This window comes from Pristis pectinata, chromosome 34 (assembly GCF_009764475.1).
Source record: "Pristis pectinata isolate sPriPec2 chromosome 34, sPriPec2.1.pri, whole genome shotgun sequence".
Taxonomy (NCBI): Eukaryota; Metazoa; Chordata; class Chondrichthyes; order Rhinopristiformes; family Pristidae; genus Pristis; species Pristis pectinata.
This window is the reverse complement of record NC_067438.1, coordinates 3,936,060-3,962,180: the sequence shown is the minus strand read 5'-3', so window position 1 is coordinate 3,962,180 and position 26,121 is coordinate 3,936,060. Positions and strand designations below refer to the sequence as shown.

At 47.1% G+C, this 26,121-nt stretch overlaps 3 protein-coding genes across 3 annotated transcripts in view; 2 read left to right on the top strand and 1 right to left on the bottom strand.

The window, feature by feature from the left end:
* Positions 1-26,121, top strand: part of LOC127585828 (uncharacterized) — a 97,536-nt gene that overhangs the window by 61,417 nt on the left and 9,998 nt on the right. Inside the window, exons 14-25 of the mRNA XM_052043526.1 lie at positions 1,655-1,941; positions 2,008-2,206; positions 2,260-4,013; positions 8,859-9,403; positions 9,545-9,660; positions 9,790-9,939; positions 10,162-10,296; positions 11,718-11,899; positions 14,713-15,016; positions 18,262-18,357; positions 22,201-22,434; positions 24,365-24,387. Of these exons, the coding sequence (XP_051899486.1) occupies positions 1,655-1,941; positions 2,008-2,206; positions 2,260-4,013; positions 8,859-9,403; positions 9,545-9,660; positions 9,790-9,939; positions 10,162-10,296; positions 11,718-11,899; positions 14,713-15,016; positions 18,262-18,357; positions 22,201-22,434; positions 24,365-24,387 (4,025 nt within the window). The remainder of the gene's footprint in view (positions 1-1,654; positions 1,942-2,007; positions 2,207-2,259; positions 4,014-8,858; positions 9,404-9,544; positions 9,661-9,789; positions 9,940-10,161; positions 10,297-11,717; positions 11,900-14,712; positions 15,017-18,261; positions 18,358-22,200; positions 22,435-24,364; positions 24,388-26,121) is intronic.
* On the top strand, positions 2,096-4,408 carry LOC127585999 (heat shock 70 kDa protein 1). The gene has a single exon (XM_052043763.1). It carries the CDS (start codon positions 2,179-2,181, stop codon positions 4,099-4,101), a length of 1,923 nt encoding a protein of 640 aa, XP_051899723.1. The 5' UTR covers positions 2,096-2,178; the 3' UTR covers positions 4,102-4,408.
* Positions 8,095-10,526, bottom strand: LOC127586004 (heat shock cognate 71 kDa protein-like). The gene has a single exon (XM_052043768.1). It carries the CDS (start codon positions 10,345-10,347, stop codon positions 8,425-8,427), a length of 1,923 nt encoding a protein of 640 aa, XP_051899728.1. The 5' UTR covers positions 10,348-10,526; the 3' UTR covers positions 8,095-8,424.

Genomic DNA, 26,121 nt, shown 5'->3' with positions numbered 1-26,121 from the left:
AGGAGCCTGAAGACTGAAATTCAGAAACAACTTCTTGCCCACTGTCATCTGATTTCTGAACCCCTGAACACTACCTCATAATTCCTTTTCTTTTGCACTATTTATTTATTTTGTAATTTATAGTCATTTTAGGTCTTTGCACTGTACTGCTGCTACAAAAAAAAATTTCACATCATATAAGATGGTGGTAATAAACCTGATTCTGATTCTGAGACCCTTCAGCTGGACTGAAAGGTAGAGGGGAGGAGCCTATATTAGAGGGTGAGGGGAAGGGGTGGAGTAAGAGGTGGCAGGTGATAGGTGGATCCAGGTGAGGGGGTGATTGGCAGGTGGAGGAGGGGCGAGTGGGAACAAGAGGCTGGGAGGTGATAGGTGGAGGTGACAGAGGGCTGCAGATGGTGGGATCTGATGGGAGAGGAAGGTGGAGAATGGAACTAAATAAGGTAGGTGGGGAGGGCAGATGGGAACAGATGGTGGAGGGGGGGGACCTTCCACCTCATCCTCAGAGGTGCTCAGAAAGCAAGAGCGCCAGAGTGAATTCAGGCTGGAGAGGGAGAGGAAGGGGCAGGGGGAGAGGGTGGATGTGAGAAGGAGGGATAGTGGAGGGTGAGGGATGTACAAGGGGAGGGTGAGCGAGCAAGGGCTGGAGGGAGGAGTTCAAAGGAAAATGGGGAAGTGGGAGAGGGAGAAAGGCGAGTGGGGTTGAGAATGGGGGAAGGCTTGGGACAGGAAGGGTCCCATGAGCAGCAGTGGGACGTCGCTGTCCTCAGAGCCCTGTTGAGGCTACACTTGGCTCCAGTAACTCCCTGACACCCTATAACGTGCCAGGGGTGCAGCAGTGGGTCGCAGATGGCTCTGTGCACTGGGGGATCAGCAGGACCAGAGAGCTTCTTTCACTGAGCTGATGCTGCTTGCAGACAAACACCAGGAATTGGAATTGCTTTATTATTGACACTTGTACTGAGGTACAGTGAAAAACTTATCTTGCATACCGTTCGAACAGCTCAATTCATCCGACAGTGCATTGAGGTAGTACAAGGGAAAACAATAACAATACAGAGTAATGTGTCACAGCTACAGAGAAAGTACAGTGCAATAAGGTGCAAGGTCACAACAAGGTAGATCGTGAGGTCAGAGTCCATCTCATCATATAAGGGAACCGTTCAATAGTCTTTCACAGTGGGGTAGAAGCTGTCCTTATCTCTGGTGGTACGTGCCCTCAGGCTCCTGTATCTTCTGACCGATGGAAGAGGGGAGAAGAGAGAATGACCAGGTGGGTGGTCAGTGTGCAGAATGAGCTCCCAGAGGAAGCGGTTGAGGCAGGTACATTAACAACATTTAAAAGCTACTTGGACATGTACACGGATGGGAAAAGTGTGGAGGGATAAGGGCCAAACGTGGGCAAGTGGGACCAGCTTAGACGGGCATGTTGGTCAGCATGGAGCGGTTGGGCGGAAGGGCCGGTGTCCGTGCCGTGTGCCTGTGACCTGGCGAGGCAGTGAGTGTGAAGGAAGCCCCGCACTGGGCGGCATTTCCTGCGCTGATGTTCCCCGAGTGAAGGTTTATTTCTGAAGTGCAAGGAACCGACGACGAGGTTGGTGGCAGCGGATCAGCTGCAGGTTTCTTCCCGCCCGGGAGGTGACTTTGCCACCAGCCACCGCCATGGGGTCGCACTGCTGCGGCCGCCACCCCGCTCCCCAGGCTCCCCGACGACTCTCCGCCTTCACCGGGAGGTTTCTCGCCGCCGCCAGAACCCGCCTTCCTCACCGACCCGCCGCGCTGCCATTGGCCACCGCCTCAGTTTTCCAATCCAGCCGCGCTCTCATTGGCTGGCCCCGGCGTCAATCATCGTCCTTTCCAGAATCGACCCGAACGCACGGAGTCACGGGGCCACCGCGCTGCCATTGGCCGCGGCTTCAGAACCTTCTACAACCTTCGTCGGTGAGCTCACCGGGCCGCGATCTGATTGGCTGCAACACCGTGAAACCCTGCCCATGACCGGCGCAGAGTCGATATAAAAAGACGGAGCATTGGCAAACGGGTTACAATTCGCACGGAGAGGAAACGTTTTCGTGAGAAGACCAAGACCAAGACCAAGACCAAGACCAAGACCAAGACCAAGACCAAGACCAAGACCAAGACCAAGACCAAGACCAAGACCAAGACCAAGACCAAGACATGCCTGGATCCAAGGGAACAGCCATTGGTATCGACCTCGGTACTACCTACTCCTGTGTTGGGGTCTTCCAACATGGTAAGGTGGAGATCATCGCCAATGACCAGGGCAACCGCACCACCCCTAGCTATGTGGCCTTCAATGACACCGAGAGGCTCATCGGCGATGCGGCCAAGAACCAGGTGGCTCTGAACCCATCCAACACCGTCTTTGATGCCAAGAGGCTCATTGGGAGGAGGTTTGATGACCCAACGGTGCAGTCTGACATGAAGCACTGGCCCTTCCAGGTGGTGAGTGACGGAGGGAAGCCCAAGGTGAAGGTGGAGTACAAAGGGGAGAATAAGACCTTTTACCCAGAGGAAATCTCCTCCATGGTGCTGACCAAGATGAAGGAGATTGCTGAGGCTTACCTGGGTTCTACTGTCACCAATGCTGTCATCACTGTGCCAGCTTACTTCAATGACTCCCAACGCCAGGCAACCAAAGATGCTGGTGTGATAGCTGGTCTCAATGTCCTGCGCGTCATCAACGAGCCAACTGCAGCTGCCATTGCCTATGGGCTGGACAAGAAGGGTAAAGGGGAGCGCAATGTGCTCATCTTTGACCTGGGTGGTGGAACCTTCGATGTGTCCATTCTCTCCATCGATGACGGTATCTTTGAGGTGAAATCAACTGCTGGTGATACCCACCTGGGAGGAGAGGACTTTGACAACCGCATGGTCAATCACTTCATTGAGGAGTTCAAGCGTAAATACAAGAAGGACATCAGCCAGAACAAGAGGGCGGTGAGGAGGCTGCGGACAGCCTGTGAGAGAGCAAAGAGAACCCTGTCTTCCAGCACCCAAGCCAGTATTGAGATTGACTCTCTGTTCGAGGGCATTGACTTCTACACCTCGATCACCAGGGCTCGGTTTGAGGAACTGAATTCTGACCTGTTCAGGGGCACTCTGGAGCCGGTGGAGAAAGCCCTGAGAGATGCCAAGTTGGACAAATCCCAGATCCACGAAATAGTCCTGGTCGGAGGCTCCACCAGAATCCCCAAGATCCAGAAGCTACTGCAAGATTTCTTCAACGGCAGGGAGCTGAACAAGAGCATCAACCCTGATGAGGCCGTGGCCTACGGGGCTGCTGTCCAAGCGGCGATTCTGATGGGGGACAAGTCGGAGAATGTTCAGGATCTGCTGCTTCTGGATGTTGCTGCTCTGTCGTTGGGCCTGGAGACGGCAGGTGGGGTCATGACCGCACTCATCAAGCGTAACACCACCATCCCCACCAAGCAGACCCAGATCTTCAGCACCTACTCTGATAACCAGCCTGGTGTCCTGATTCAGGTGTATGAAGGTGAGAGAGCCATGACCAAGGACAACAATCTTCTGGGCAAGTTTGAGCTGAGTGGCATCCCTCCTGCCCCTCGTGGTGTGCCCCAGATTGAGGTGACCTTTGATATCGATGCCAATGGCATCCTCAATGTTTCTGCTGTTGACAAGAGCACTGGCAGAACAAACAAGATCACCATCACCAATGACAAGGGCAGGTTGAGCAAGGAGGAAATTGACAGAATGGTGCAGGATGCAGAGAAGTACAAGAATGAGGATGAAATGCAGCGGCAGAAGGTTGCAGCCAAGAACTCCCTGGAGTCCTATGCCTTCAACATGAAGGGCTCTATGGAGGATGAGAAGGTGGCCAGTAAGATCAGTGAAGAAGACAAGAAGAAGGTAATTGACCTGTGCAACCAGACAATCTCATGGTTGGAGAGGAATCAGATGGCAGAGAAGGAGGAGTTTGAGCACAAGCAGAAAGAGCTGGAAAATCTCTGCAATCCCATCATTGCCAAACTGTACCAAGGAGCAGCCCCAGGGGAATCCTGCAGGGCACAGGCTGAAAATGCCACTTCCTCTGGACCAACTATTGAGGAGGTGGATTAAAGGACTAACAAAAATGAGACTGTGTGGGTATTGCACTGTGACTTTGGGCTTGCACTGTTTGTGTTCCCTGGCAGCTTCAGCAGGTCTGATGCTGAGAGGTTGGCACTTGGGAATAGATCCCTCTGTAACAGCACTGGGTCATGGCAATGTCCTGAATCTAGCTGTGATATGTTGATTGTAAATATTAATAACTACTGCTTTGCATTGCTCAATTTTCTGTATTGTGGTATTGAAAAACTCATCTATTTTTGGAATATTAGATATGTAAACAGTTTTATTTTCTGGCTCACTTTGAATAAATCTTTTGAACTCTTAAATTGGCAGTAATTTTGTTTTAACACCAGAGCAAACAGGAAGGAAAATTGCCCTTTTGATGTTTTAGTAAATTCAAAGCTGTCAATTTGTGGGTGTGTTGTGCTCCATCAGAAAATACTGCTGTATATAACTGAATGCAACTTCCTCATCCTCCCTTTCTCAGGGATATCTTCCAAATTCCACCACATTTCCTTAATTGTTGCTGGATCTTACATTGCAATTCTCTTTTTATCCCTCCCTTTTTATTTCCCTGCAGCTACACAAGTTCAGTGTGGGAGTACCTTTACCAGAAGGACTGCAGTCCTTCAAGAACACCAACTTGGAGAGGACCAGTAATGTGCAATAAATGTTGGTCTTGCCAGCAGTACCTGTCTTTTTTTAAAAGGAAAGCTTTATTAGCTGCCTTGGGGAGAATTCTGATAGGGTTTTTTTAATTAAGTGAGGCATAGATAGGATAGACGGTCAGAATCTTTGCCCCAGGATAGAAAAGTCAAACACCAGAGGTCATTCTTTTAAGGTCATGGGGGGGGGTGGAGAGGAGGTGAGAGTTATTTTATGCAGGAAGGGTCCTGGAATGGGTTGCCAGAATTAGTAGTGGTAGCAGGCAATTTGGTGGAGGTTATCAGATACTCAAATGAATATGTGGGCTATGGATGTTTTAGTACAGATTGGCATGATGTGGGCCAATGGCCTTTGCAGTGCTGTACTGTTCTATGTCCTACAATCCCACATCCTGGAAATGATGATTGGTGGTAGTAGTAGTAGTATTCTCTGGTGTTGCTGTGCACATTGCTTTGTATTCCCAAAAAACAATGATGTGCTGCATTAGATCTGCCACGATAGACAGTAAGAAGTTTTACACCAATTACCTTGTGCTCAGTCTGAATATCTTGGCAGTGACAATGCTTTCCAAAGTGGAGGGGGAAGATGCACTCCGTGACCTCTCCAACATCAGCACCATTGATAACAGTGGGATAGAAGCTGTCCTTGAGTCTGGTGGTATGTGCCTGATAATGTTGGCTGTTTTCCTGAGGCAGGCGGAAGTATAGTCGGAGTCAGTAGAGGAGAGGCTGGTTTGTGTAATGGTCTGACCTGTGTTCACAACTCTTATTATTTGAAAAAATGTACTTTATTCATAATCAATGCTGTAACTACCATTGGTACATGTCTTTCTTTACATTTTTACCATAAATTTGATGGCACATAGCATCAGATAAGCAGCATTCACAAGAAAAACAAATTATTTCCACTAAGCCTACAGAAGAACACAAATAAAATAGAAGCAGGAGTAGGCCACCAGGTCTCTCAAACCTGCCTGGATTAGGTACTGAGGGACACACTGAAGCTCAGTGCAGCCACCACAAAGACTCTATGGGGAAGGACTGCAGTCTAGAGTCCTGTCGTTAGTGTACACTGGAGGGCAGTGTGTTCTGTAACACTTCACAGGGATGTTGTTTAAGGAGGAAACGTGAGAAGCAGTGATGCATTATAAGAAAATGAATTGATGATAAAAAGAATGTAGAGAAAGATGTACCAATTGTAGCTACAGTATTGATTATAAATATATTTTTCAAATAAAAGAAAGAGTTGTGAACACAGATCAGACCATTGCACAAACCAGCCTCCCCTCCAATGACTCTGTCTATACCTCCCGCTGCCTTGGGAAAGTAGTCAACATAACAACCCCTCCCACCCTGGGTCATTCTCACTTCTCCCCTCTCCCTTTGTACAAAAGATACAAAAACGTACCACCAGACTCAAGGACAGCTTCTATCCTGCTGTTATCAGACTCTTGAATGGACCTCATACGCTGAAAGATGAACTCTTGATCTCCCAGTCTACCTCATCGTGGCTCTTGCACTTTATTTGTCTACCTACACTGCACTTTCTGTGTAGCTGCTACACTATATTCTGTTTTCCTTTTTACTACCTTGATGTGTTTATGTATGGAATGGTCTGTCTGGATGGCACGTAAACAACAATTTTTCACTGGATCTCAGTACATGTGACAATAATAAACCTGTGTTAAGAGCACCCCTTCTCTTTACTATTCATCTCACCTGGAAGGCTGCAACAGTGCAGCACTTCCTCAGTGGTGCAGTAGGAAGGTGTGGGCCTTATTCAATACATAACCTGACTGAATCAGAGCCAGCCTCAGAACTAGATATAGATCCAAGTCTGCACCTGTGAGACCAATGAGCATCTGTTTTGAGGCAAGTACAAAGCAACATCTTGAAGAAAAACTGAGAGGGGGAGGTTTAAGAAATTCAAAATCCGTGTATTTAGAGTCTACAGAAATCACTATAAGTCTTGCTATGATTAATAGGTAAAACCACCTTGTAAGCCGACAAAGGTTTTTCATTTCCTGACGTGGTATGATTTTAGTGACGCACAGAAGTGTCACCAGTTGCGAGGAGAGTAGGTGACACTTTAAGCTGCAACTTTCGATTTGCTGGACAGAGATGTTTCTTTAATGGAAGCAGAACGGATGCAGTTTTACTGGGAGCAAAGCTGCCACACAGGAAAGCATTCATCCAATTGACACCAGTAAATGTAGCCATTTTGTGTAAATACACTGGATATTTACCAGTGGCACTTGATTTACCATCAAAGATCCCCACCATCCAGGCTATGCCATCGTCTCGCAGCTACCATTGAGCAGGAGGTACAGAAGCCTTAAGTTCCACACCACCAGGTTCAAGAACAGCTACTTCCCTCCAATCATTCGGTTCTTGAACCAACCAGCAAAACAGTAATCTCCACAAAAGATTAGGAACACTATGACCACTCTGATCATTTTGCAATAAAATGGACTTTTTTTGTTCTAATTGTGTTCTTTCTGGTAAGAATTGTGTATAGTATTTTACTTATGAATGCTGCTACGTGCCTGTGATGCTGCTGCAAGTAAGTTTTTCATTGCATCTGTGCACACATGTACTGGTGCATACGACAATAAATTTGACTTTGACATAATTCACTTCTGATGGTCTGATTTCACCAGAGTAAACCAGAGTAGCAGAGGCATTCAATAAAGTACTGATGTTGGAAAGGTCAGAGTGTATTTTATCCCCTTTGGAAAGGGTTGTCACTACAAAGAACAAACTGGACCAAACACGAGGTAACCCAGTTGTAGAACTTCCCACTGTCCATTTCAGTAGATCTAATGCAGCACATTGCTTTTGGGGAAACAAAGAAATGCACACAGCCATACCCCAGAGCATGCTGCTACCAGTGATAGTCATTTCCAGGATGTGGGATTCTCTCCCAAGGCCGCTAACTAGCCTCTTTTTTTTGGGTGGGGGTGGGGGCGGGGGAGCAGCAGGTTTGAGTTGCGGGTGATGCTGGCATAACCAACATCTATTGCACATTACTGGTCCTCTACAAGTTGGTGATTCATCACCTTCAAGGACACAATCCTTCCGGTAAAGGTACTCCCACACTGAACTTGTGTGGGTGGGTGGGGAAGAAGGGGTAACGATTTGGATCTAACAACAAATAAGGAAATGATGCAGAGGAACTTATCCCTGAGAAAGAGAGGATGAGGAAGTTGCATTCAGTTATATACAGCAGTATTTTATAGTGGAGCACAGCACACCCACAAATTGAAGCTTTCAAAAAACATCAAAAAGGCAATTTTCCTTCCCGTTTGCTCTGGTGTTGAAATAAAATTACTGCCAATTTAAGAGTTCAAAAGATTTATTCAAAGTGAACCAGAAGATAAAAAACTGTTTACATATCTAATATTCCAAAAATAGATGACAGATTTTCAATAATACCACAATATAGAAAACACAACAATGCAAATCAATAGATCCAGTTATTAATATTTACAATCAACATGTCACAGCCTGATTCAGGACATTGCCATGACCCAGTGCTGTTACAGAGGGATCTATTCCCAAGTGCCAACCTCTCAGCATCAGACCTGCTGAAGCTGCCAGGGAACACAAACAGTGCAAGCCCAAAGTCACAGTGCAATACCCACACAGTCTCATTTTCGTTAGTCCTTTAATCCACCTCCTCAATAGTTGGTCCAGAGGAAGTGGCACTTCCAGCCTGTGCCCTGCAGGATTCCCCTGGGGCTGCTCCTTGGTACAGTTTGGCAATGATGGGATTGCAGAGATTTTCCAGCTCTTTCTGCTTGTGCTCAAACTCCTCCTTCTCCGCCATCTGATTCCTCTCCAACCATGAGATTGTCTGGTTGCACAGGTCAATTACCTTCTTCTTGTCTTCTTCATTGATCTTACCAGCCACCTTCTCATCCTCCATAGAGCCCTTCATGTTGAAGGCGTAGGACTCCAGGGAGTTCTTGGCTGCAACCTTCTGCCGCTGCATTTCATCCTCATTCTTGTACTTCTCTGCATCCTGCACCATTCTGTCAATTTCCTCCTTGCTCAACCTGCCCTTGTCGTTGGTGATGGTGATCTTGTTTGTTCTGCCAGTGCTCTTGTCAACAGCAGAAACATTGAGGATGCCATTGGCATCGATATCAAAGGTCACCTCAATCTGGGGCACACCACGAGGGGCAGGAGGGATGCCACTCAGCTCAAACTTGCCCAGAAGATTGTTGTCCTTGGTCATGGCTCTCTCACCTTCATACACCTGAATCAGGACACCAGGCTGGTTATCAGAGTAGGTGCTGAAGATCTGGGTCTGCTTGGTGGGGATGGTGGTGTTACGCTTGATGAGTGCAGTCATGACCCCACCTGCCGTCTCCAGGCCCAACGACAGAGCAGCAACATCCAGAAGCAGCAGATCCTGAACATTCTCCGACTTGTCCCCCATCAGAATCGCCGCTTGGACAGCAGCCCCGTAGGCCACGGCCTCATCAGGGTTGATGCTCTTGTTCAGCTCCCTGCCGTTGAAGAAATCTTGCAGCAGCTTCTGGATCTTGGGGATTCTGGTGGAGCCTCCGACCAGGACTATTTCATGGATCTGGGATTTGTCCAACTTGGCATCTCTCAGGGCTTTCTCCACCGGCTCCAGAGTGCCCCTGAATAGGTCAGAATTCAGTTCCTCAAACCGAGCCCTGGTGATCGAGGTGTAGAAATCAATGCCCTCAAATAGAGAGTCAATCTCAATACTGGCTTGGGTGCTGGAAGACAGGGTTCTCTTTGCTCTCTCACAGGCTGTCCGCAGCCTCCTCACCGCCCTCTTGTTCTGGCTGATGTCCTTCTTGTATTTACGCTTGAACTCCTCAATGAAGTGATTGACCATGCGGTTGTCAAAGTCCTCTCCTCCCAGGTGGGTATCACCAGCAGTTGATTTCACCTCAAAGATACCGTCATCGATGGAGAGAATGGACACATCGAAGGTTCCACCACCCAGGTCAAAGATGAGCACATTGCGCTCCCCTTTGGCCTTCTTGTCCAGCCCATAGGCAATGGCGGCTGCAGTTGGCTCATTGATGATGCGCAGGACACTGAGACCAGCTATCACACCAGCATCTTTGGTTGCCTGGCGTTGGGAGTCATTGAAGTAAGCCGGCACAGTGATGACAGCATTGGTGACAGTGGAGCCCAGGTAAGCCTCAGCAATCTCCTTCATCTTGGTCAGCACCATGGAGGAGATTTCCTCTGGGTAAAAGGTCTTATTCTCCCCCTTATACTCCACCTTCACCTTGGGCTTCCCTCCGTCACTCACCACCTGGAAGGGCCAGTGCTTCATGTCAGACTGCACCGTTGGGTCATCAAACCTCCTCCCGATGAGCCTCTTGGCATCAAAGACGGTGTTGGATGGGTTCAGAGCCACCTGGTTCTTGGCCGCATCGCCGATGAGCCTCTCGGTGTCGTTGAAGGCCACATAGCTGGGGGTGGTGCGGTTGCCCTGGTCATTGGCGATGATCTCCACCTTGCCATGCTGGAAGACCCCAACACAGGAGTAGGTGGTGCCCAGGTCGATACCGATGGCTGTTCCCTTAGATCCAGGCATCTCCGTCGTTAAATTGAACCTTCGGACGTTCTTCGTTGAACTCTCGCAAATGAGAAGATTCCTCGCTTCTCCAAGCCAGTCGCTGTTCCGTGGCTCGCTGCTCCGTCCGTTTATATCGTCGAAGCGCGGTGGCGTGGGCGGTGCTCCGATGTTGATGGACGACTGGACTAACCAATGAAAGCGCGGGTGAGTGACTCACCGCCGACGATTCCGGCGGCCAAAGACAGCGCGAGTCGCCGGGGCTTCGGGAAGATTCTGGAAGTGGCGAGGAAGTTCTGGGGGAGAGGCAGGAAGGTTCCAGGATACACTGCACGTCAGCAGTGAGTGTTTGCCCTGCATCATTTCGTTTGCATACAACCTGGACTTGCTACGGTAGTGCATCTCTTTCGGAAGTTACATATATTCCAGAACAATTCTCAGGGACTTCTGGGGAGCCAGTGCAACCTCCGGGTTTAAGGAGGGATGAAGCGAGCAAACAAGGAACCATAGAGCAGTTCGGCTCACATCGGCAGGAGGGAACTAGTGACAGGGCACTTAAAAATAATTGTAGGACTGAAAGTCAGGGTTTGTGAGATTTAATTCAATTTTGACAACTAGACTTTTGCGGAGTTTTGCGACCAGCAAAATAGGACGTAAAAAGCTGCTTTGTACTTGGACTGACAGAAAGTCTTAGGGAAGTTTGCACGTTCAAATTTGTTGTCGGAGGCATTCATACACAGGGGTTCAAATGGCATGAAAATTAGCGCCGCAGCAGCAGCAGCACAGTACGTTACAAACATGTTAACATAAACAAATGAACATAAGTTATATAAAACACACGACAAAATGAACATAACGACATTAGTGCAAGGTTGGAGGCAGTATCAGGGATTGAACAAACTTTGTATAGTATAGGGGGTAATATTGCTGTTCAGGTTTATATAATGAATAACTTACGATGGAAAACTGATGTAATTCATTTGTGGGAATGATATTTACCCGAAGTTTTTTTTACTGACACACTTTATCGCCACGGTTGTGACTGATTGGGCTGAACTCCGCCTCCCCTCAGCCGTGGTCCAGCCCCTTTTCTTCTCTTTAGCTGGCGATTGGTCAGAATGCTGTATGACATGGGAAAGCAATTGATTGACAGGAAGGAGACAATTGATTGACAGGCCCTGACTAGGTCTCCTGTGGGCGGATCTAATGAGGCTCGTAAGTTGATTGGGTAAGGTGCTTGTCATGTTGGACTTTCTCTCAATAGCATTGGCTGTTCCGCTCCTAACTCCTGCCAATCGCCACTGCCTTCCGTGATTGGATGTTGCGGCACAGTCTTCTCCTATCATTGACGGCTCTGGCGCTGTTTCGTGTCGTGATTGGCTGCGCGAAAGACTGCGGGGGCTGGACGGACTCTCACTGTGATTGGCTGCTGTTGCTTCTCCCCCGAGGCTGATGCGAAGATGGCTGCGTTGGCGGATGGTATTTCACAGCTGGTCCTGGACGTGACCTGCTCGCTCTGTCAGGCCATCTTCGTCGATCCCGTAGAGTTGGAATGCGAGCATTACTTCTGCAGGTAATTCCTGGGGCAGTTTGGCCTTGGGCGGGTAACGTTGGGGGAGTGGGTGGGATGCAAGATGAGGAGCGAGTGGGAGAGGTCAATGTCCGAGGAAGCCGGACGAGAGGGGGGCAGAGAGACCAGTGTTTGAGAAAACGGAAGTGGGCTGGAAGGGGAGAGACTGAGACCAGTTGGGAGGGGGGAGATAGACCAGGGACTGAGGTAGCGGGGAGTGGTGATGTAGAGGGGTAGGTGCTGGAGTGGGGAAAGTAGACTCACCGTTGTTGAGGAAGGTGTATTGCAGCGCGCCAAGGGGTGAGGATAGTGGGGAGCAAGCATATTCCAGGGGCTGGGGTGGGGAGGGGAGAGCATTGATCATCTCGGGGGGAGATGGGGTGTAGAGATACATGGGCTGGGTAATTGGTTTATTATTGTCACATGTACCGAAATACAGTGTAGATAGATAGATATCTTTATCAGTCACATGTACATTGAAACACACAGTGAAATACATCTTTTGCGTAGAGTGTTCTGGGGGCAGCCCACGTGTCGCCACACTTCCAGTGCCAACATAGTATGCCCACAACTTCCTAACCCATACGTCTTTGGAATGTGGGAGGAAACCGGAGCACCCAGAGGAAACCCACGCAGACACGGGGAGAACGTACAAACTCCTTACAGACAGTGGCAGGAATTGAACCCTGGCCACTGGCACTGTAATGGCGTTATGCTAACCGCTACACTACCGTGCCTGCCTAAAGCTTTTGTTGGCATGTCATCCAGACAGATCATTCCATGCACAACTACATCGGGATAGTACAAAAGGGGGGGAAATGCAGAATGTAGTGCTTCTCTTGCAGAGAAAGTGCAGTGCAGGTAGACAAATAAATTGCAAGGGTCGTGACAAGGTTGACTGAGATCAAGAGTTCATCTTCAGCGTCTATGAAGTCTGTTCCAGAGTCTCATAACGGCAGGATAGAAACTGTCCTTGAGCCTGGTGGTACGTGTTCTCAAGCTTTTGTATCTTCTACCCAACAGGGTCCTTGGTTACATTAGCTGCTTTCCCGGGGCAGAGTCAATAGAGGGGAGGCTGATTTGCATGATGGACTGGGCTGCGTTCACAACTCTCTGCAATTTCTCGTGGTCTCGGGCAGAGCAGTTACTGTACCAAGCCATGATGCATCCGAATAGGATGCTTTCTATGGTTCCACGGGGTATGGCCATGAAGTGGGGACATGGTTGCAGAGGGGGACTGAAGTGGTGATTGGGGCGGTGGTGGTGTGGAGTGACTGTATTTGGATGGGGGAGAATACAGAGCGAACAGGGTGGGGACAGAAAGCCCTTGGAGGTGCTAGGGTTGAGGTCATGTGAGACGAGAGGCTGGGGTGTGAGTGGCGGGGATGGGAAGAGAGCAGAGGCTGAAGCAGTCGAAGGGGGTTGGGGTAACCCGGTGAGACCAGGGCTGGAACAACAACGAAGAGAGGGAGAAGTCCTGGGTTGGTGGAAGGGTTATGGAGCACCGGTAGGTCAGAGGCTTAGGGAGTGAGGAGTGATAGGTTGGAGGTTCCGTAGTTAGGATGAAGTAGGTATATTATGGGTTGATCTTGAGGGATGGTAATGGGTTTGTTTCAGGGCAGTATCTGGGGCTTGTTGGGCTATCACAGATTTAGGTGGGGTATAGTCACAGCCTTGGGTGAGGTTATCAAGTTACAGCTGGGTTTATCGCTGACTTTGCGAGGGCTACAAGCTTGGCAGGTAGAGGACTTTAGGGAAATTTGTTAAGCTTGAAGGGAAGTTGTGATAGTTTGGTTGAAGCACAGAGTGTGTGTATTTTCAAGACATAATTGGCAGAAGGAGCGAGTTCAAATTCCAACTGGATGAATTGTGAAATTCAGCGTACGTTTTGGGCTTGCGCCAGAACATGATCACTAGACCTGCCAGGTTATTGCAAAATAAAAAGACTGAGTTGCATTTATATCTTACCTTTCTTAACATCAGGGCATCCTTTCGAATCTTGTGGATAGTTTTGAATTCTACTCACTGTTATAATGTAGGAAAGATAACAACAGAAGTTGACACAGCAAGCTCTCGTGACCTCGTTTGTAGTTCAGGGATAAATACTGATCCAGGCAAAAATGGAGGGGCTCCTTCTCTCATTCAAGACAATGGCGGTGTAAGTATTTTCTAAGAGCTGATGGGTATATTTTTGTTGGTTAATGACAACCAAAAAAAACCTGTAGATGGTTGAGATCTGAAACAAAATCAGAAAAAGCTGGAAAACCTCTAAGTCAGGCTGCATCTATGGAAAGAGAAGTAGTCAAGGTTTTGGGTCTGAGACCCTTGCTCAAAATGGAGGGTCACAGCTCTGAAATGCTGACTGATTCTCTTTCCTCAGATGCTGCCTGACTAGCTGAGTCTCTTCAACATTTTCTGTTTTGGCGTATTTTTGTTTCCTTGTAGAAATGCAAAATTGGTATCGCAGCACTCACTGGAGTACTTGTCCACGTAATTGTTATGGCTGTAAAGATAAATAGCCAAGATACATATGAGTCTTAATACTGAACAAAATCTAGTGTTTCCACCCTTCTTGCAACCAGAGAAGTTTACAGCATGGAAGGAAGCCTTTCGGCCCATCTTTTCAATGTTGTCCAAAATCAATGTAAGGGTTAATCCCACTTCAGAGCTTTCATTATGTCTCCATCACACTGAGGTAAGTGGCTGAAGCGTTTTAATACATGTTAGCTGGAGTTTAGTTAAAAAGAATGGAGAGACTGAATGAGCAACCCTTGCTTCACAAGGTGCTGAACCATATCGCTCAATTGTGTCCGCAGGGAATGCATCACCAAACACTGGGAACAGCAGGGTCAGCGCGTTTGTGCCCTATGCTCAGACATCTCACCTGCCGGCATCTTGAAGAGTAACCGCAAGCTCTCGAACATCGTGGTGACGATCTGCAAAGAGCAGGCGCGGTTGGAGGAGAGCGCATCACCTCGCCACCGCTGCCCAGAGCACCGGAAGAAAATGGAGCGTTTTTGCGTCACCGACTGTGAGGTTATCTGCCTGGACTGCCGCGATTCAAGAAAGCACTTGCATCACGATGTCCTCAACGTGCAAGAGGCTGCTGAAGAGTTCAAGGTACAGGGACATCTCCAACCTCTGTTGGATTCTCTGTCTGCCTCCTGGAAGTACTTGCTCCCTTGCTCCCATTGCCCTTGCGAACAGTGAAATCCGACTTGGGCAAATGCCACCCTCACTTAATTGGCGGCACTCTGAGTCAGCGTTTAAGGCTCTCAGGAAGGGGTGAGCAAAGGTTGTTGGAGCCATTTCCTGTGGAAGGAATGCTCCTTCACAGGAGAGACTAACTTCCAACTGGGATGTTGGAACCAGGGCCAATTCTGTCTTGGTTTCATTGGGATTGGGCAGGACTTTGAAAAGGAAAGAAAAGAATTTTTCTGGTGACGTGACCAATGTCTTCTTTCAAGTTATTCTCCCAAAGCAGATTGATAGGTAGCCCACCTCACTGCTGCATGGTTAATGTATGGGTGGTATCGTGGGTTTAAACACTTTATAAGTGTATAAAATCATGAGTGGCATAGATGGGATGAACGCACGCAGTCTTTTCCCCAGAGCAACAAACAATCTACTGGAAGAATTCAGTGCGTTGAGCAGCATCTGTGGGGGGGGGGGGGGGGAGCGGGAGGAATTGTAAACATTTATGGTCAACTCAAGACATTGACAATTCCTTCCCCCTCCCCCACAGATGCTGCTGGATCCGCTGAGCTCCTCCAGCAGATTGTTTGTTGCTCCACATTCCAGCATCTGCAGTCTCTTGTGTCTTTTTCCCGGTGTTGGGGAAATCAAGAACCTGTGGATATAGGTCGAGTGTGAGAGGGGAGAGGTTGAACAGGAAACTGAGGGGCAACCTCTTCACCCAGAGGTTTGTCAGTATATGGAACGAGCTGCCAGTGGAAGTGATTAAGACGGGTACATTCAACAATATTTTAAAAGATACTCGGGCAGGTACGTGGATAGGAAAGGTTTAGAGCGATGTGGGCCAAATGTGGGCAAATGGGACTAGCTTGGAGGGGCATCTTGGTCAGCATGGACCAGTTGGGCCAAAGGGCCTGTCTGGGTGCTGTATGACTCTGTGACTTCCTTTTCCCCTCTTGTGTCTAAATGATGTAGTGAAATTCTTTCTTTTATTATCTCCTAGCTATAATAGAACATTACAGCACAGTACAGGCCCTTTGGCCCACAATGTTTTGCTGACATTTTATCCTGCTCTAAGATCTATCTAACCCTTCCCTCCCACATAGCCCCCCATTTCTCTATCATTCATGTGGCTATCAAAGAGGTCTCTTATAATGCTGTAGTTGTAAGGAGGGATTGGATAGGCTGGCTTCATTCTCACTGGAACGTAGGAGGCTGAAGGGTAAACTTATAGAGGTTTATAAAAATTATGAGGGGCCTAAATAGGAGAGAGAGCCAGAGTCTTTTTCCCAGGGCGGGGGAGTCTAGAACCAGAGGGCACAGGCTTAAAGTGAGAGGGGAGAAATTTAAAGGAGATCGGAGGGGTAGGTTTTTCACACAGAGGGTGGTGGGTGTCTGGAACGAGCTGCCGGAGGAGGTGGTGGAGGCAGGTACAATTACAACATTTAAAAGACATTAGGACAGGTTCTTGGATGGGAAAGGCACAGAGGGATATAGCCTAATGCAGACAAGTGGGATTAGTGGGATTGACATGGACAAGGTGGCCTGAAACTGTCTGTGCCGTACGATTGTAGGGTGGTGTGTAGATGGGTGTTCTGTCTGATGTGTATCCATTCCTGTGGTTTATAAAGTTTCTGGTTCCCCTAAGGTGTCAAAGTCGAGTTTATTGTCACATGCACAAGTCCATGTGTGCACAGGTGCAATGAAAAACTTACTTGCAGCAGAATCACAGGCGCATAGCATCAGATACACAACATTCACATGAAAAACATAAATTAAACATAAATTATACAAGAAAGAAGACAATTAGAACAAAAAAAACCACCATGTCCATTGTAATGCAAAGTGGTCCTAGTGTTGCTGTACTGAGGTAATGATTAGGGTTGTGCCGGTTGGTTGAAGAACAGAGTGGTTGAAGGGAAGTAGCTGTTCCTGAACAGGCTTCTGGCTTCTGAACCTCTGACCTATGGTAGCTGCGAGAAGATGGCACGGCCTGGATGGTGGGGATCTTTGATGATGGATGTTGCCTTATTGAGGCGTACGAGGAGGGGAAAGAAAAGGAGTGTTATTTTTCTCCTCTTTCACGTTACCGTGATTTGAATGCAGAGCTGAAAAGATAGAGGAAGCAATTCAATAATTAGCAAATGGAAGTAGTGCGGTTTTTAAAATTGGGCGTTTGTGGGGAACAAGCAGGGAAGTGGGACTAACTAGCTAACTTTCCCAAAGAGGGGAATGGGTCGGACTGATCGTGCTGCACCGACAAGAGATGTAAAGAAAAAGTGGCTGGCTTGGAAACCGGAACTGGCACATTTGGTGCGGTTCTATCAATAGTATAATCACCAGCTGGGAGTCCCAACCTCTCAGCTGCAGCAACCCATGTTCAACCCTAATCTCGGGTACTATCAGTGTGGGGTTGACATGTTCTCTCTGTGACTGCGTGGGTTTCCCCAGCTATTACGGTTTTCTCCCACATCCAAAACACACGCACATTGGTGATTGAACTAGCCACTAAATTGCTCTTTGTGCATAGGTGGCAGTAGTATCTGAGGACGTTAATGGGAATGTGGGGAGAATGCGTTACGGGGAAAGGGATTGCTCTGTGAGGCAGCGTAGACCTAATGGCTAAAAATGGCCTCGTTCCATGTTGTAAGGAAATGTAATTGTTTTATTATTGTCAAATGTACCAAGGTACAGTGAAAAACTTTGTTTTGCATGCCATCCATACAGATCATTTCACAACGTCAGTACATTGAGGTAGTACAAGGGAAAAACAATAACAGAATGGAGAATATAGTGTCACAGTTACAGAGAAAGTGCAGGCAGACAATAAGGTGCAAGGGCCACGACGAGGTAGAATGCAAGGTCAAAAGTCCGTCTTATCCTACAAGAGGCCCGTTCAATAGTCTGATAACAGCGGGATAGAAGTTGTCTTTGTGGAAAACTTAGGTGGAACCAAACTTCAAACGCGGTGTCCAGCACATTTACCCAACTTTATCGCACACTCAACTCTTTTGACTGAGAGAATTTTTGAGCTCTAGCGTCTGAATTGGAGAGTTCCATTACCCAGGGCTAATGTGGTTTTTTTTAAGAAAAAGAACACTCACATTTTGTTCAAACACTGCTGTGTCTGCATGCCCACTAATACACAGTGTCTTAACCCTGTTACTTAGGGACAACTTCAGAAGTCTGTGACTAAACTGCAAGCCATGGTTGATAAGCGCAAGCTGGCAAAAAGCAAATATGAAGAATTGCTGGAGGATATCTCAGTAAGTGAGTTTGCCTTGTTTATGTGGAACTCGTGTTACATATGTCGCTTTCCTAAGTGTGTTTTTATTGTTTAAAAGCATTTTCACAAAAAAAAATCAATTTGGTTGATAAACTTCCAAGGCAAGTCGAGTTTATTGTCATGTGCACAAGTTTGGTGAGGTCCAGGTACAAGTAAAAACTTGCTTGCAGCAGCATCACAGGTACGTATGTACAGACAACACACAGAACATGAGTTGAGCCTGAGTGTGAAGATAAAGACTGGATGCAAAATAAGACATTAGTGCAGAAAAAACACAATCAGAGACAAGTCCGTGGCGGTGCAAGGGGTGGTCTGTAGTGCCTTCTGTATACTTCAGTAAAAGGAGCAAATGGGGATTAACTGGTTGAGGAAAGCTTCACACAGTCCATCTCGTTAACTTGGATTGTTCATTGATAACAAAAAAATGTGCTTCAGTGGGTGATGGTCTCTCCTGCATCAGAAGGTTGAGGGACCGGAGGTCTGAGTTTGGCTTGGTACTGAGGGTGCAGCGACGGTCTTTCAGATGAGCTGTTGAACCGAGGACCTGTTTGCGCTCTCAGCTCAGCAGACAAGAAATTAGAGGTCCCCGGTGAGTTTTTACTCCAATCCGGTGGTTTCATGGTCACTGTTACTGAGACTTAACGTGGACCAGTACAGCATAGAAACAGGCCCTTCGGCCCACAATGTCTGTGCTGACCATGATGCCAACTTAAACTAATCCCATCTGCCGGTATGTACGTGGTCCACATCCCTCCATTCCCTGCCTGTTCATGTTCCTGTCTAAAATGCTTCTTAAGTGTTGCCATCATACCTGCTCCCACCACCTCCCCTGGCAGCTTGTTCCAGGCAGCTACCACGCTCATGTAGAAAAAGAAATGCCTTGCAAATCTCCTTTAAATTTTCACCCTCTTACCTCAAGTCTATGCCCTCTAGTATTTGACATTTCCACACTGGGGGGGGCGAAGCTCTGACTGTCTACCCTATCTACGACTTTCATAATTTTATTAAGCTCTATCAGGTCGCTCCACAGCCTCCGATACTCCAGAGAAAACAATCTCTCCTTATCATTCATACTCTCTAATCCAGGCAACATCCTGGTGAACCTCTTCTGCACCCTCTCCAAGGCTCAAAGCCTCCAATCAATAAAGGCTAATATACCATTCACCTTTACCACCTTATCCACTTGTGTTGCCATTTTCAGTGAGCTATGTACTTGCACCCCAAGATCCCTCTGTAGTGAGGGTCCTGCCATTTACTGTACACTGTACATTTAACCTTCCAAAGTATATCATCTCACACTTGTCCAGATTAAACTCCCATCTGGCATTTCTCCGCCTATATTTCCAACTGATTTAAATCCGGCTGTATCCTTTGACAACCTTCCTTACTGTCCACAGCTCTGCCAATATTTGTGTTGCCTGCAAACTTACTAATCAGCCCAACTATATTTTTGTCCAAGTCACTTGTATATGTCACAAACAACAGGGGTCCCAGCACTGATCCCTGCAGAACACAACTGGCACAGACCTCCAGTCAGAATAACACCCCTCCACCACTTTTATAACCAGTGCCAAATTATTAACTTGAACTGAATTTAAATTTCTCAGCAGCACTAAGGGAGAGTTGAAACCATTCCCCACTGTATTGCACATTTGGTATCTTCTCCTCTGCTGCACAGCCACACCCTTCCTGTTTCTTTTATCTCTTTTACTAATCGCCTCAAATCTATGCCCTCTGGTTGACCCAATTTCACTTGGTGCTCCATATGGACACCAGTGAGCTTGCCAAGTCTCCATCGTCTAAGTTATTTATCTGCAACATTTACAGCACGCTTGCCTTCATTGCTAGGGGTGTTGAGTATAAGAGTAAGGAAGTCATGCTGCAGCTGTATAAAACTTTAGTTAGGCTACACTTGGAGTATTGTGTGCAGTTCTGGTTGCCCCATTACAGGAAGGATGTGGAGGCTGTGGAGAGGTTGCAGAAGAGGTTTACCAGGATGCTGCCAGGATTAGAGGATATGAGCTTATAACAATCTTGGGTTGTTCTCCCCAGAGTGTCGGAGGCTGAGGGGAGACCTGACAGAGGTTTTTAAAATTATGAGAGGCATAGAGGTAAGAATCGTTTCCCCTGAGTAGAAATGTCAAATACCAGAGGACATGCTTTTAAGGGTAGGGGGGGAGATTTAAGGGCGATGTGAGGGGCAGGTTTTTTACGCAGAGAGTGGTAAGTGCCTGGAATGGGTTACCAGGGGTAGTAGTGGAAGCAGGCAGTTTGGTGGGGTTTAGGAGGCTTTTCGATGGACGCATGAATATGAAGGGAATGGAGGGATATGGATGATACACAGGAGGAGGACATTTGGTATAAATTGGCATCAAGATCGGCACAACGCTGTGGGCTGAATGGCCTGTCCTGTGCTGGACTGTTCTATGTTCTTTAACGTACCTCTTTGAGGTTCACATCCAGCCCACAAGACTGTTCAGTCCCGCCAGCCTAAGTGAACCGCCCAAGCTCGACGATTCCTGCCCACAATTTCCAGCAGTGAGATGCTGGTCATTGCACATTCATTTTTCTTACCACATAGCTGCAGGCCATTTGGCCCATCGTCTCTATGCCAGCTCACAGAGCAATGACATTCTCCACTAACTTTCCCTCCCTATTCTCCAGATAAGCAATGGCACCCCACCCTATTCTCCCCACATTCCCATCGACTCCCCCCAGATTCTACCAACACACTACACTAGGGGAATTTACAGTGGCAGATTTGCCTACCAACCCGCACGTCTTTGGGACAGACAGCACTGGAGGTCAGGATCGAACCTGGGTTGCTGGTGCTGTGAGGCAGCAGCTCTCCTTGCTGCACCACTGTGCCAGCCATCAAAAGCTAGGCCAATTAACTCACTACAGCGCCACATTACGATTACCACTGAAGCAATGGACATCCTAACTGTAGTTAGAAAGGCAGTGCGAGGTCAGATCGCACTGGTGTGCACTCCCACGGTGCATGGGAAATGAGCTTAAAGTGGGACATCCGTGCACAAGGCCCTGCTATGTTGAAAAAAACGTGTTTTAAGTTTAAGTTGAGTTTATTATCATGTGCACAAGTACAGTGAGGTACGGGTGCAATGTAAAACTTGCTTGCAGCAGCATCACAGGCATGTAGGTACAGACAACACAGAATATAAATTGTACGTAAATTTTATAAGACAGTGAAGAGAGGAAAAACAAGACATAGGTGCAAAAAGAAACAAAGGCACATGGAAGACGAGTCTTTTCACTTGGATAGAAAAGGTTTAGAAGGTTATGGGCCAAATGCTGGCAAATGGGACTAGTTTGGATGGGCATCTTGGTTGTCATGGACCGGTTGGGCTAAAGGGCCTCTTTCTGTGCCGTATAACTCTTAAGTCCATGGTAGTGCAAGAGGTGGTCGGTAGTGTTCCATTGCTGAGGTAGGGTTGGGGTTGTGCAGGTCGGTTCAAGAACCTGGTGGTTGTAAGGAAGTAGCTGTTCCTGACCCTGGTGGTGTGGGACCTCAGGCATCTGTACCTCCTGCCTGACGGTGGCAGCAAGAAGAGGGCATGACCCAGATGGTGGGGGATCCTTGATGACAGATGCCACCTTCCTGAGGTAGCACCTCCTGTAGATGCTGTCAATGGTGGGGAGGGCTGTGCCTGTAATGGACTGGGCTGTGACAACCACTCATGGTAAACCAGCATCACAGAAGTGTTTGCTCAAAGCCGGCACTGAAGAAGTGAAGGTTGCAATAGTATATGGTGCATGCATGTGTCTTGAACCTTGCTAACTCTGTTTACGTGCTTGAATCTAGAATATGACACAGAATATCATGGACAACATCAAGAAAAGCTTTGAGCAGCTTCACAGTTTCCTCTACAAGGAGGAGTCTGCTCTGCTCCAGCAGCTGAAGGCTGAGGTAAACCTGCAGAGCACCCAGGTGCAAGAGAAGATTGATCAGATCCCTAAAGACTTGTCTTCTCTAGATGCCAGCATCAAGGCAATGGAGGAGGAAATAAGCCTACAGGACAACATTGCCTTTCTACTGGTAACTTGGCATCTGTTTTCTTTTTACCTCCCAACCTTTTGTTGAAAGTTCTACCCACCTGTCATCAGCCACTACTGCAGCTTGGTGCTCCCAACATAATTAGAATTCTCCTCTAAGTGTCATCAATTCTTACTGTGTGTACAATTGCGTGAGCTCCAACTAAACTCCGTGTACATCTCGCCCACTGGTGAGACATAAACCTTCTGGGAGAAAATCCAAAACTAGAGGACGGTCACTAATAAATCCAGTGGAAGACTTGAGGAACAAACTGTTTGCAAGGCAAGTGGTGAGAATGTGGGACTTGTTCCCACGAGGAAAAGAAAAAAAACCTGCAGATGCTGGGAATCTGAAGTAAAAAACAAACTGCTGGAGATACTCAAAGTCTGGCACTATGTGTGGGAAGAGAAACAGAGTTGAAGTGTCAGGTGGATGATATTTTCATCAGAGTCGTGTCTTTCTGATGAAAGGTAATCCATCTAAAACATGAACTGTTACTCTCTCCTCAGGTGCTGCCCGATCTGTTAAGGATTTTCAGCAATTCCTGTTTTGTCCAAGCAAGGAAGGGTAAATTTGGTGGGGTCAGAAGTTGTGGATGCATTTGAGGGAAAGCAGGGAGAAAGGAGTTAAAAAAAAGACATGTTGATGGAGCAGAGGGGAAGAGGACTGTGTGGCGTGTAAGCATCAGCATGTGGAGACACAAGAGACGGCAGATGCTGGAATGTGGAGCAATGCAAGAGGCACTGGAGGAACTCAGTGGGTCAGGCAGCATCCATGGAGGGAAATGGACAGTTGACTTTTCGGGTCCCAATGAGTTTCTCTAGCGCCTCTTTGTAACATCAGTATGTGTTCGGCACAAGTACCAGATAAATAACTTGTATGCAGTACCAGAACAAACCAGAAGTTTTCACTGAGGGGTGTGATAGTGTTACAGGACTAGCAGCCAGATCATTGATCACTGATCCGGACACAACAAGCTTGAAGCCCACCGATACAGTTGGGGAACTGAAAACTGGATAATTAAGTAAATCTGAAATTTCAGAGGGAAAGTAGCCTGTCTCAGTAACATGGAGACACAAGAGGTTCTGCAGATGCTGACCGAATTGTGGACTGTTTATTTCCCTCCATAGATGCTGCCTGACCTGCTGAGTTCCTCCCAGCATTTTGTGTGTGCTGACACAGTAACAGTAGCCACAAAGCTACAGGAATGTCATTTGAAAAAAAATCAATCTGATGTTCTTCAGAAAAGGAAATCTGCCCTCCTGGCCTAGGATTTAATTCCAGACCCACTAATGCAACTTCCACTAAATTGGTTCATTATTGTCACATGTACCGAGGTACAGTGAAAAACTTTGTTTTGCATGCCATCCATACAGATCATTTCATCACATTAGTGCATCAAGGTAATACAAGGGAAAAGCTATAACAGAATGCAAAATATAGTGTTAGGGTTACAGAGAAAGTGCAGTGCAGGCAGACAATAAACTGCAAGGGCCAGAATGAGGTAGATTGAGAGATCAAGAGACCATCTCAGTGTATGAGAGGTCCGTTCAATGGTCTTGTAACAGAAGTATAGAAGCTGTCCTTGAGCCTGGTGGTATGTGCTTTCAGGCTTTTGTACCCTCTGCCTGATGGGAGAGGGGAGAAGAGAGAATGTCCGGGGTGGGAGGGGTCTTTAATTATATTGGTTCTTTACCGAGGCAATGTGTGACTCCAAAGCCAGTAATGTAGCTCCTTCTTAACTATCATCTTAGCTCGGGGGAGTAGTAGGTGATGGACAATAAGTGCTAACAGTACCAGCAATGTCTACATCCTGTGAATGAATAAATGATCAAAGAGAAACAAGATATTAAATTCCTCCACATTGAGTTTGCTGAATCATGAAAAATATTGTTTTGCATTTATATTCCAATAACTTTTCTTGTTTTTACAGAATCTAAAAGAAACACAGAAAAGGTAATGAATTTTAGCTCCATCTTGCCACAAGCAATGAGGTTCTAGATTTGAGTTCAGTGAGGTGGTTTTTACAACCTTCTTAACTTCCAGAGCTTGTTGGATAGGCATATGGAGGAACGTGAGATAGGGATATGCAGGAGGAAGGGGTTAGGTAGTGTGAGGGTGGTCTGATGGACAGCACAACACGGTGGGCCGAAGGGCCTGTTTTGTGCTGTATGGTTCTATGGTTCAGTGCAGGGACATTGTAGAGGGGAACAGACTGCATTCTGAAAGAGAATCCAAAATCTCTGGTGCAAGCTGATAGAACTGAAGTTTGTTTAAAAAGACACACACACATATACAAGATATTTTCATTATGTTTATTGGTCACTCCTGTAAGAGCAGTATCATTGCAATTCTCTGGAAGATCCACAAAGTTTGGCCAGCCTACTGATGTGCTGCTACACCCTAAGCAGTGGTGTAACTCATTCTCTTCAAAGATAGGTGGCAATAGCAATCAATCTAAAGGAATAACACATTTTAATTTCTATGGCAATTGGTAATTGATTTATTATTGTCACATGTACCGAGGTACAGTGAAAAACTTTGTTTTGCATACCATCTATACAGATCATTTCATCACATCAGTATATTGAGGTAGTGCAAGGGAAAAGCTATAACGGAATGCAGAATATAATGTTACAGTTACAGAGAAAGTGCAGTGCAGGTAGACAATAAGGTGCAAGGCCATGATGAGGTAGATTGAGGTCAAGAGTCTATCTTATCGTTCAAGAGGTCCGTTCAGTCGTCTTATAACAGCAGGATAGAAGCTGTCCTTGAGCCTGGTGGTACGTGCTTTCAGGCCGTATCTTCTGCCCGTGTTTCCGTGATGCACTGAGCTGTGTCCACAACACTCTGCAGTTTATTGCAGTCTCAGGCAGAGCAGTTGCCCTACCAAGCCGTGATGCTTCCGGATAAGATGCTTTCTGTGGTGCATTGATAAAAATTGGTGAGGGACAATGGGGACATGCTGAATTTCCTTAGTCTCCTGAGGAAGCAGTGAATGTCCCCAAGTGGTTCAGAGACAACTATGTTACATGTGTAGTTTCTTTGTATTTATTAATTTTTTGTGGGGAGTGGGTGTCATCACCAAAACCATTGTTTCCCCATCCATAACTACTCTTGAGAAGGCAGTGATGAGCTGACACCTTGAACCGGTGAAGCTACTCCTACAGTGCTGTTGGAGATGGAGTTCCAGGATTTAGACCCAGTGACGATGAAGGAACGGCGATCTGCTTCCAAATCAGGGTGATTTGCAACATGGAGAGGAACCTTGGACAATGGCATTCCCATGTACCTGCTGCCCTTGAGTTTCTTGGTGGTAGAGGTGGCAGTAATGTAGAAAATGCTGCATTTTTATCATGTAGGAAACGTGACTGCCAATCTGTGCCCAGCAAGATTCTGCTGGAAGTCGGCCAAGTTTATTGACATGTGCACAAGTACAGTGAGGTACAGTACAATGAAGAACTTGCTTGCAACAGCATCACAGGCAGGTAGATTCAGACAACACACAGAATATGAGTTGAGCCTGATTGTGAAGAAAAAGACTGTGGAAAAACAAGGCACTACTGTCTGTAGCCTCTTGCGTTCCTGTGCGTTGGATTATTGCACCAGGCCATGATGCAACCAGTCAACAGCTGTAGAAGTTTGTTCATGACATGCCAAATCTCGTAAGGAAGTAGAGGCCTTTATAAT

Coding starts and splice junctions, on each gene's coding strand:
- LOC127585999 (XM_052043763.1), top strand. CDS start 2,179: ATGCCTGGATCCAAGGGAACAGCCATTGGTATCGACCTCGGTACTACC.
- LOC127586004 (XM_052043768.1), bottom strand. CDS start 10,347: ATGCCTGGATCTAAGGGAACAGCCATCGGTATCGACCTGGGCACCACC.